The sequence below is a fragment of the Rhinopithecus bieti genome, unplaced genomic scaffold (genome assembly GCF_001698545.2).
Source record: "Rhinopithecus bieti isolate Rb0 unplaced genomic scaffold, ASM169854v2 scaffold_44745, whole genome shotgun sequence".
NCBI classification, from domain to species: domain Eukaryota; kingdom Metazoa; phylum Chordata; class Mammalia; order Primates; family Cercopithecidae; genus Rhinopithecus; species Rhinopithecus bieti.
In genome coordinates this window covers 191750-202059 of record NW_016818280.1, presented here as the reverse complement: position 1 = coordinate 202059, position 10310 = coordinate 191750, and the positions used below count along the sequence as shown (strand labels likewise).

At 52.3% G+C, this 10310-nt stretch overlaps 1 protein-coding gene across 1 annotated transcript in view; it reads left to right on the top strand.

Moving 5' to 3' along the window:
- The first annotated feature begins 1266 nt into the window (after nucleotides 1-1266).
- Nucleotides 1267-10310, top strand: part of DGCR8 (DGCR8 microprocessor complex subunit) — a 27958-nt gene continuing 18914 nt past the window's right edge. Inside the window, exons 1-7 of the mRNA XM_017856669.1 lie at nucleotides 1267-3243; nucleotides 3714-3873; nucleotides 6551-6693; nucleotides 6858-7140; nucleotides 8290-8487; nucleotides 8724-8825; nucleotides 9694-9792. Of these exons, the coding sequence (XP_017712158.1) occupies nucleotides 2524-3243; nucleotides 3714-3873; nucleotides 6551-6693; nucleotides 6858-7140; nucleotides 8290-8487; nucleotides 8724-8825; nucleotides 9694-9792 (1705 nt within the window). The 5' untranslated portion in view covers nucleotides 1267-2523. The remainder of the gene's footprint in view (nucleotides 3244-3713; nucleotides 3874-6550; nucleotides 6694-6857; nucleotides 7141-8289; nucleotides 8488-8723; nucleotides 8826-9693; nucleotides 9793-10310) is intronic.

Sequence of the window (10310 nt, the reverse complement as noted above, 5' to 3'; positions counted from 1 at the left end):
CTCAAGCCCCTATAGCACCTTTTGCTTGCGAATGTCTACTCTGGCTGCTTCTTTTTCCTTCTGTCGCGTAGCAAGGGCTCTCCCCATTCCGCCAACACTGTTCGGTCTCTATCCCCTGCCTCCTTGTAGCTTCTTCAAGTTAGCTTTTTGTGTTCCCAGAATCACGAATTGACTTTCACCAGGGCTCTGCTGGGACTGCATGATTCTGAGGTGTCTGTTGGCCCCACTCGGTAATCTGTGGCACTGGGGCATTGACCCCTTCGGCGGTGCTGTTCTCTGAAATGCGTCTGTTCTTGGCTGCCCAGGGAGACTGACCTTCACCCCACTTAGTGTTCCTCGTGCCTGGGGGCCTGCGTTGGCCGCCCACAGCCTCCCTGAGCGTCTTCGGCACTTTATTAGTCAGTTATTAGCTATGTCTTATGTTTCGCCTGGATCCTTAGCCACCTTTGGGATGCGCACATCTTTCGGCGACCTACTGTGGTGAATTCCCATTGGATCAGAAATGTTAGGGACATCCTAGGAATCCAGGAAATGGGGTGACAGCACAGCTGCGTCATTGGCCCTGCCAGTGCTGTCCAGGCCTGTGGACTTGTCTCCCATGTAGTTGCGTTCCTTAGAGTAGATTGCAACGTTTTGATAGCTTGTTCAGGTGTATTTGAGTAAACCTAAACTAGTCTCTGGTTTTCATGTCGTGGTCCCCTTCGAAGTACAGCCACCATACCCTATCCCTTGTTAAATGCGTGGACGTCTGCCATCTCTCCTGTTCTTTCGCGAATCTTTGGGAGGATGTTATGTCATTGCAGTGCGGTTTGCATGTTGTGCCATCTTTACTGGTGTGCATGCATGTGCATGCCCACGCGTGTTCCTATGGCACGGTTCTGGGAGTGTGCATGTGCGTGTGTCGCTGCACTGTGCTCCTCCTGCCTCTGATGCAAGGGATTTTCCGCCTGCCCCCTCAGACCCGATTCTTCTCTGCTTTCATGTTGTCCCTTTCTTGCATGCCTTCCCTCTGTAGTAAGGCTTTCCTAGAGGGTTTCATCCTGTAAACCCCATCTCGGGTGGGCCCTTCCTGCTGGTGGTTTGCGACTACCTCCTCAGTTGCCATCCTGGCCCTTCCGTATCTGGGGGCCAGTCATGGCGTCAGGAGTTGTGGCGTGCATCCTCAGAGGCCTGCCTGGAGGCTCCCCTGCCGTTCTCCTCGCGGTAGGCCCTCCTGCCTGCATGCTGGAATTGGTTGTCCTGTCGTGTCTTTTAGGTTCCCTGTCTTTAGTTCCCTCTTTTCTCTGCTGTCCACTTCCACTGGGTCAACAAGTGCGGTCAGTTCTGTGACACTGTTCTTGGCCCATTGCCTGGGCCTCTTTCACACCTTTGTCCTCTGGCCTGGAGGACTGTCCCCGTGCCTCGGGTGCAGTTGCTTCTGCCTGGCACAGCTGTGGGTCTCCCCTCTCAAGTAGGAGCCTACTTGTGGCATGAGAGTCGCTTCACCTTCAGTGGCTCCTTATTGTCCCCAGGGCGGAACAGGCTGCAGATGGCACCCAGGCCTCTCTGTGCCTCGGCTCCAGCTGTCTCTTGTGGCTCCCCACCCCAAATCCTGGCAGGTCCCTTCCCCACAGCCACCCACCCCTCTCCTCCATCGGGAACAGAACTATGCTGCCACCTCTGGTGACCTCAGCACGCTGCATCACTGTCCCCGTCCACGTGCTACCCTGTGGGCCCAGGAGAGCCCTGGGGTCCCTGAGTAGCAGAGCGCCTGGCCATGCCTCTGAGGCCCCTAGTGCCGCAGAGTTGAGCTGAGGGTCTCGCGCTCGCCCTTTGACTGACCCAGCCCTTGCAGGTGAGTGGATTGCTGTGCTCCAGTGGCCTGAGGGAGGCCACGTGGCTTCTGTGTGTTCCAGAAAGGGTGCCTCCCACCGCATGCTTGCTTATCTGAGTTAGAAGAATGCTGTGGTGGAGTTTAGTGTAAATTTTTAAAATATTTTTTGAGCCTTATGATTATATAGTTTTTGTGTTTCTGAAGTAGGAATTAAAGTGGGCAGTTAACAAAATATTTAACTTTGGATTTGTTATAATTCAGGTTCTGAAGAAAAAAAGTAAGGTTAATTTGTTCTGATGCCTAAAAGGTCCTCTTAGGGAATATTATTTGAAGCCCTTTACTGTGCTGTTAACAGTGCTTGACTTTTAACTTGGTACCAGGGAAGTGGAAGGTTTCTGTCATTTTGTGATGATATTTTTAAATTTCTTTGCAGGTAGAAGAAGAAAGGTGCCACTCCGGCATGAAGACAGACTCGCTTAGTCGCCAGTCACTTAAGCTGAGTGCATTGTGATTTCCAATAATTGAGGCAGTGGTTCTAAAAGCTGTCTACATTAATGAAAAGAGCAATGTGGCCAGCTTGACTAAGCCGCCAGCACACAGCGCGGCAGGACGCGCCTGGGTCTCAGCGGACTTGTGCATGTTAGCTGTGTAGATTTATGTGAGGGCTTGTAAAACTCTGGTCTTGTAAACTAGTCTTAAGCGCTTTTAATATGGAGACAGATGAGAGCCCCTCTCCGCTCCCGTGTGGGCCCGCAGGAGAAGCGGTGATGGAGAGCCGAGCTCGCCCCTTCCAAGCGCTGCCCCGTGAGCAGTCTCCACCACCTCCCCTGCAAACGTCCAGTGGTGCAGAGGTAATGGACGTTGGCTCTGGTGGTGATGGACAGTCCGAACTCCCTGCCGAGGACCCCTTCAACTTCTACGGAGCTTCTCTTCTCTCCAAAGGATCCTTCTCTAAGGGCCGCCTCCTCATAGACCCGAACTGTAGTGGCCACAGCCCGCGCACCGCCCGGCACGCACCTGCGGTCCGGAAGTTCTCCCCTGACCTTAAGTTGCTTAAGGATGTAAAGATTAGCGTGAGCTTTACCGAGAGCTGCAGGAGTAAGGACAGGAAGGTGCTGTACACAGGAGCAGAGCGCGACGTGCGGGCGGAGTGCGGTCTGCTCCTTAGCCCTGTCATTGGGGACGTGCATGCTTGTCCCTTTGGCGGGAGTGTTGGTGATGGGGTAGGCATAGGGGGTGAGAGTGCTGATAAGAAGGATGAGGAGAATGAGCTGGATCAGGAAAAGAGAGTGGAGTATGCAGTGCTCGATGAGTTAGAAGATTTTACTGACAATTTGGAGCTAGATGAAGAAGGAGCAGGCGGGTTCACGGCTAAAGCAATCGTTCAGAGAGACAGAGTGGATGAAGAGGCCTTGAATTTCCCCTACGAGGTATGTTGGCAGCCCCTCCTTTAGAGGGCTCTTAGCAAAACCCAAAGAGAGATTTGGGAATTGCAGCATCTTTTGAAAGCAGGGAAATTAAAAAAGAAACAAAACCAAAATCGTCTCTGAGGTGGAATAACGTTAATGTGGAGAAGAGAAAGATGTAAGGAGTCCACATTTTTAAAGTTTCCTAATGAAAAGTTTGGCCCATGGATAGACCTTGCACCCCTGATCCAGCACCTGAGGCAACAGGTGCTGCTGAGACGCTCCTTGGCAGTGTGTGCCCCGGACCAGGCGTGTTGGTGTCAGCTGGTAGCTTCATCCCGTTTGTTTTTCAGATGATCATGCACCCTAAGGGCACATCTAGGCCCCGTGAGAGCACCTTCTTTCTGTGTCTGTTCTCAGGAATGCTGTTGAGCTCTCCTGGTGCAGGAGCATGAGCGCCAGGGGCTCTGGTGTCTGAACAGCGTGTTTTGCAGGATGACTTTGACAACGATGTGGATGCTCTGCTGGAGGAAGGCCTTTGTGCCCCCAAAAAGAGGCGAACAGAGGAAAAATATGGCGGAGACAGCGACCATCCGTCCGATGGAGAGACGAGTGTGCAGCCGATGATGACCAAGATTAAAACAGTGCTCAAAAGTACGTGGGTGGGTCAGAAGTGGTGGGTATTCCAGGGCAGTGGAAGGGTGGTTACTTCCTTAGCAGAAATGCTTTGAGAGAGCTCTGGTACCAGGTAGTGGGCTGGGTGGAGGCATGTTTGAGGACAGGACAGTCATGTCTGAGGAGGGAAACACAGGATGTAAGGTTGCAAGGACGTCCTGGTGCATGACCCAGATTCAGATCCTGGTGTGGGCTATGGAAACCACAGAGCAGCAGGCACTGTGCAGAGGAGTGGGAGGGGACTTCTGAGGGGGTCAGGAGGAGATGTTGGTGCATGCCAGGAGCCAGCATGACCATCAGCTGGAGGGTGTGGAGGCCAAGGGCAGAGGTGTGTGCACAGTGAGATGGCAGGTGATAGTATGTGGTCCAGGTTCTGGTTCTGTACCAAGTGTCACAGGAAGCCACCAGAAGCAAGTGGTGTTACTTGATTTTTGTTTAACAACATGGCTTCTGGGCCACACATGGTGCGTTTACTTCAGGTGGGCAGGGTGGAAGTGCCCTGGTAGATGTGGCACTTCCTCAACTTTGAGTTGAGGGCAGGGGGAGAGCACTTGGGAGGCACCCAGAGTTGCGCTGTGAGGCTCTGTCGTTGATGTAGTGCAGGTGTTGGGGGAGTTGGAGTTGGTGGCTTGGAGGCACCTGCGAGGGTCCTGGTGGAGATGTGGGACTTGGTAGAGGGACTGAAGAGATGCACGGGGACTCATGCTCACAGGTGAGACCCCAGGCTGAAGACTGAGGTGCAGAAGGTGGCAGGGTGCGACTGGGAGCAAAGCAAGGGGCGGGTGGCACATGGCCATTCTCCTTGGGCCATTGAGGGGACAAGTCAGCCATGCCAGGTGCCACATGTTGCTGCCTATGTCGTGTTGGTAGCAGTTAAGCAGGAGGGCTTTTGGGCTAGAAGGTTGTAGGCAGGGTAAACCTGGGGCTTCAGCTTCTGGGGCTGGGGACAGGAGGCTTGACCTCGGGGCCTCTAGGAGGCTGGTTTGGTGCTGCAGTTTCAGCAGGCTGATTCAGAAGGTAAATCCACGTTCGTCCTGCACAGCTCACAGGTCAGCAGCCATTCTGGCCTGGATGCCTGGATGCTCACAGATGGACAGCTGCATGTGATCCCTCCCTCAGGTGGCTGGGCCAACTTTGTGTCCACTCACAGTCACAGAGGAGCAGCCCCAGCAGACCCGTGGCCTGTCTCTTGCCTGGCTCCTTATTCACTTTGCTTCTTTTCCTGACTTAGCCCAAAGCTGGCAGGAGGCAGCTCCATCTGGACCTGACTCCGTGGGGAGAGCACCCCCGCAGTGTGCGTGCACCCCGACCTTTAACACTCCCTTCCTGGATCATCACCTGATGGTGACCTGGGTGCAGGTGTCAGGTCCAGGGTCAGGGCCACTTGGTGGGGACCTGGCCCTGAGAGTCACTGGCCCTTTTTCCCCTTATGTATATTTTTTAAGATTTAATTTGCTTTCTTCTGTTTTCTAATTTTTTTGTTTGAGGTGAGGTTTTGCTGTTACCCAGGTTGGAGTGCAGTGGCACGATCATAGCTCACTGCAGCCTCAGCCTCCCAGGCTCAAGTGATCCTCCCCCCTCAGCCTCCCAAGTAGCTGGGACTATAGGTGTGTGCGGCCATGTCTGGATAATTTTTTTTTTTTCTTTTTGAGACGCTCTGTCGCCCAGGCTGGAGTACAGTGGCGCGATCTCGGCTCACTGCAAGCTCCGCTCCCGGGTTTACGCCATTCTTCTGCCTCAGCCTCCTGAGTAACTGGGACTACAGGCGCCCGCCACATCGCCTGGCTAGTTTTTTTGTATTTTTTTTAGTAGAGACGGGGTTTCACCGTGTTAGCCAGGATGGTCTCGATCTCCTGACCTCGTGATCCGCCCATCTCGGCCTCCCAAAGTGCTGGGATTACAGGCTTGAGCCACCGTGCCTGGCCATGTCTGGATAATTTTTAAAAGGTTTTTGTAGAGTCGGAGTCTTGCTGTGTTGCCTAGGCTAGTCTTTCTAAGTTTTTAATTTGTTCCCAATACCTGTGAGAAAGTTAAGTTTTAGTTACATCTTTGCTTTATGCTCTTCTCAGCAGTCAGGCCTGGTGGCAGGTGGCAGGTTGATAAATCGTGAACCTCTTCCTCACAACTGCCTATAAAGCAAAGAAGGGGTTGGGAGTAGTGCATTAAACTGACTTAGAAACGGAATCATTTGAAGCAGTGTTTTGTATGCTGCTGAGAGTGCAGCTCAGTTACAATGAAGACTTGTCACCTGGTCCCTGGGAGCAGTGGCTGACAGCCATGCAGTTTATTAGCAAAGCTCACCCAGCCCCAAGGCGCCTCTGGCCACAGCCAGGCAGGCAGGAGAGGAGTCCAGTGTCTACAGTGCTTACCAGATGTGGAGGCAGGAGCTGAGGCTGGGACTTGTATCTTGCACGGACCTGTTCTGTGCTCCTTCATGTGCTGGTTTGACACGTGTAAATTCCCACCTCAGGCCACATGCTATCTGTCCTAGGCCTAGAAGCATAGCAGTGAGCAAGGAGAGAGGAACTTCGAATCTTTGTGAAGACCCAGATAAACACATGCATAGTACCCAAGAATTTCTTGTGTGGGAGGTGCTGTGACAACAATTCCAAATGTTTTTACAGTGATTATAGGATGTTCTTGTCTTCCTGTGCAGGTCGTGGCCGCCCACCTACAGAACCGCTGCCTGACGGGTGGATCATGACATTCCATAACTCTGGAGTCCCAGTGTACCTACACAGAGAGTCTCGGGTGGTCACCTGGTCCAGGCCATACTTCTTGGGAACGGGAAGCATACGGGTAGGGGAGGCATCAGTCGTGACTTTAGGCTTGTAAGTTCTCAGACCAAAACGTGCACATCCCCACACACGGCACCGCAGCCAAGCAGAGGCCGGTGAAAGGCATCAGAGTTTCAAACTCTCGGGTTGTCCTTGTAATCCATATTGCAATTTCACTATCCACAGAAACACGACCCTCCTCTGAGTAGCATCCCTTGTCTGCATTATAAGAAAATGAAGGACAACGAGGAACGGGAGCAAAGCAGTGACCTCACCCCTAGTGGGGATGTGTCCCCTGTCAAGCCTCTGAGCCGATCTGCAGAGCTGGAGTTTCCCCTGGATGAGCCTGACTCTATGGGTGCTGACCCGGGGCCCCCAGATGAGAAAGACCCACTAGGGGCTGAGGCAGCCCCTGGGGCCCTGGGGCAGGTGAAGGCCAAAGTCGAGGTGTGCAAAGACGAATCTGTTGGTGAGTTTTTGAAGGACTCTTCCCTTCTTGCCTCCTGGGACCCATGAGCTTTGTTTTTCTAATGAAGGCCATCATTGTTCCTAGTTGTACTTGTCAGCAAGGGGCTGCGCACCTCCACTGTTGATGTGGCTGAAAGGCTTGTCTTTCTGTCCTTGCAAGAAGCTGCCTGGGTGCAGCACCCTAGGCTCCTGTCCCTGGGCTCTGCAGGGCCTGCATGCTGGGGAGATGGCTGCTGGCACTGGCAGTGGGCCCTTTTCTCTCTGGTTGTATGATCTTTCCCTAAGTCTTGCTTTTTCAGTAGGATGTGCTCATGTGGCATTGTTTTGATTTATCTTGATGAGCTCAGTCAGCCTCTTTAATCCATGACTCAGTGTTGGGAAACTGTCACCATTTTGTGGACAGTTCCCTCTTCAATCCTGCAATTGCTTGATGGATGTATACTGGTGTTTCCCATTCTCTCTTCCGTGTCTTTTAGCCTAGTCCCACCATTTAAGTCTTAGTTCTCTCTTCAGGTGCGGCAGGTCTCTGTGAACCCACCTGCTGGATTACTTTGAAAGAGCACTTTCCATTTTCTAGGTTTCTGTTTGTCTGTACATCACTACCCAGCCTGTCTCATAACTCCGTGGAGTGTGGGGTGCCCTAGAGGAGCCTGTGATGGGGGCTCTTGCTGAGGATGGGGAAGTGGCCCGGGAGGAAATGTGACAAATGCAAGACCCTGTGCAGGGAGCTGCCTGGGTGTGTTGCTGACTACAGAGGTGGCCAGGATGGCCAGAAGGAAAAGAGGTGGTCAGAGGTGGCGGGCGCATGGAGCCCGGGTGCTGTTGGCATTCGGGCACCTGTTTTGATGCAGGGAGGAAGTCCTGAAGGCCATCTGACTTTTTTAAGCTTTCTTTTTTCCTTTTTATTTTTATATTCTTCTTGCCCCAAATGTAGTAAAAGAACGTCTCAGAAATTCATCCAGAAGGGACCTGCCAGAATAATCTGAGCTGCTGTAGGGAGGGCTTCATTCTTTGCTTCCCTCCACTTTGAAAGGGACGGGGAAGAGAAGTAGTGTAACATGACCTGGGCCTGCCCCACGCACTGGGCTGTGAGAACCTGACTCCTATGTTGGAAGTTAAGTAATTTGGTTCTCTGGTAAATCTGGGACAGATCTCGAGGAATTTCGAAGCTACCTGGAGAAGCGTTTTGATTTTGAGCAAGTTACTGTGAAGAAATTCAGAACTTGGGCTGAGCGGCGGCAATTCAATCGGGAAATGAAGCGGAAGCAGGCGGAGTCCGAGAGGCCCATTTTGCCAGCCAATCAGAAGCTCATTACTTTATCAGTGCAAGATGCACCTACAAAGAAAGGTATAAGCCTCTGCATTTTAACATCAGCAGACTGATTCTGTTTTTATTTCTAATGTGATGTGTTGAGGGCATGTTTTATGAGTTGCATTTCGTTCAAAGCTTATGTTTATCCCATGAATGCAGGGGTCTGCCACATTCATGGTGGCGAGCCCCTAGTTACTGACATGGTAATAGGAAGCTGTGTGCTAGCTTGTGGCACTGCTTCACACTTGCTGAGATGATCCTTTTTGTCACAGAATTTGTCATTAACCCCAACGGGAAATCCGAGGTCTGCATCCTGCATGAGTATATGCAGCGTGTCCTCAAGGTCCGCCCTGTCTATAATTTCTTTGAATGTGGTAAGTCTAACCTTCCCCATGTCAGTCCTAAAGAATCACAAGGTGTCACTTCAGTCAGGCCTGGGGAAGCAGGTGCTGACCACTAGCCCTCCTCTACTGGGATGGGAGGGAAGGGAAGGTAGAGAGCAACGTGCTGCAGATGGGTGGCTGGTTTCCTGGAGCCACGCCCCGTCCGAGTGGGTGGCTCTGCTTTCCCCCGTCCGAGTGGGTGGCTCTGCTTTCGCCTTCCAGTCTGTCCCCTCTCCCCACCTTCCTTTTGTCCTGCCCCATCTGCTTTGCTGGTTTCTGATCCTGTGTTGTCATAGACAGCCTTATTGCAAGCAAGTCCTCCCCACTGTGCACTGGGTCCTTTTCCTGGTCTCCTGGTGCCCCTGGGTGTCTGAAGGGTCCTTGGGCATGCATTTCCCACCAGCTCTGTTTTCCTTGGGCGCCCTCATCACACACCTTTGTGAAGACCAGTCTGTCTTCCCCTTGGAAGCCGGAGCCTGGGGGTCACTCATCCTTTGGGGTGGTGTTTCTTTGGCAAGCCACATCTTGTGCTTTCCCATTCCAACAGTCCTGTGTCCGTCTTTCATAGACCTCAGTCCCTGTCATAGGAGGCTCTGCCCCTCAGCCTTCTGCCACCCCTCTGGCTCACCATCTCCCACGTGCCCCATTTCCCTCCACTTTCCCAGCTGTGCCCTTTGCTGCTGCCTGTCCGCTGCCCATCTCCAGTCCTAGGGAGCCCCAGGTCTCTGCAGTTAAACACAGGCTGACTCTGTTCAGGGACAGCCCCTGACTGCGCCTTGTCTGTCGCTGTGGGCAGACTGTCTACACGCTTTTAATGTCTTGACTAGTATGTTTTAAAACAAGTAATTTTAATTTTAAGAGAACCCAAGTGAGCCTTTTGGTGCCTCGGTGACCATTGATGGTGTGACTTACGGATCTGGAACTGCAAGCAGCAAAAAACTTGCGAAGAATAAAGCTGGTAATGTGCTTGCTTGGGTGTCAAAGATACGTGCTGCCTGCCGTGTCTGCCTTGCTGCTTGGTTAGGGAGGGGCTGAGCAGTGGTGACAAGTGGGGGGTATGGGTGGGGCATGTTTATTTTATTTATGTAATCATCTACTTTGATTTTTAAAATTGCATGCTCATTAGAAAAGACTCAAATAGAGTAAAATGTGAGATTTAAAAGTAGAAGGCCTCAGCCGGATGCGGTGGCTCACACCTGTAATCCCGGCACTTTGGGAGGCTGAGGCGGGCGGATCACGAGGTCAGGAGATCGAGACCATCCTGGCTAACATGGTGAAACCCTGTCTCTACTAAAAATACAAAAAATACAAAAAATTAGCCGAGCGTGGTAGTGGGCACCTGTAGCTACTCGGGAAGCTGAGGCAGAAGCATGGCATGAACCAGCGAGGCAGAGCTTGTGGTGAGCCAAGAGTGCACCACTGCACTCCAGCCTGGGCGACAGTGCGAGACTCTGTCTTAAAAAAAAAAAAAAAAAA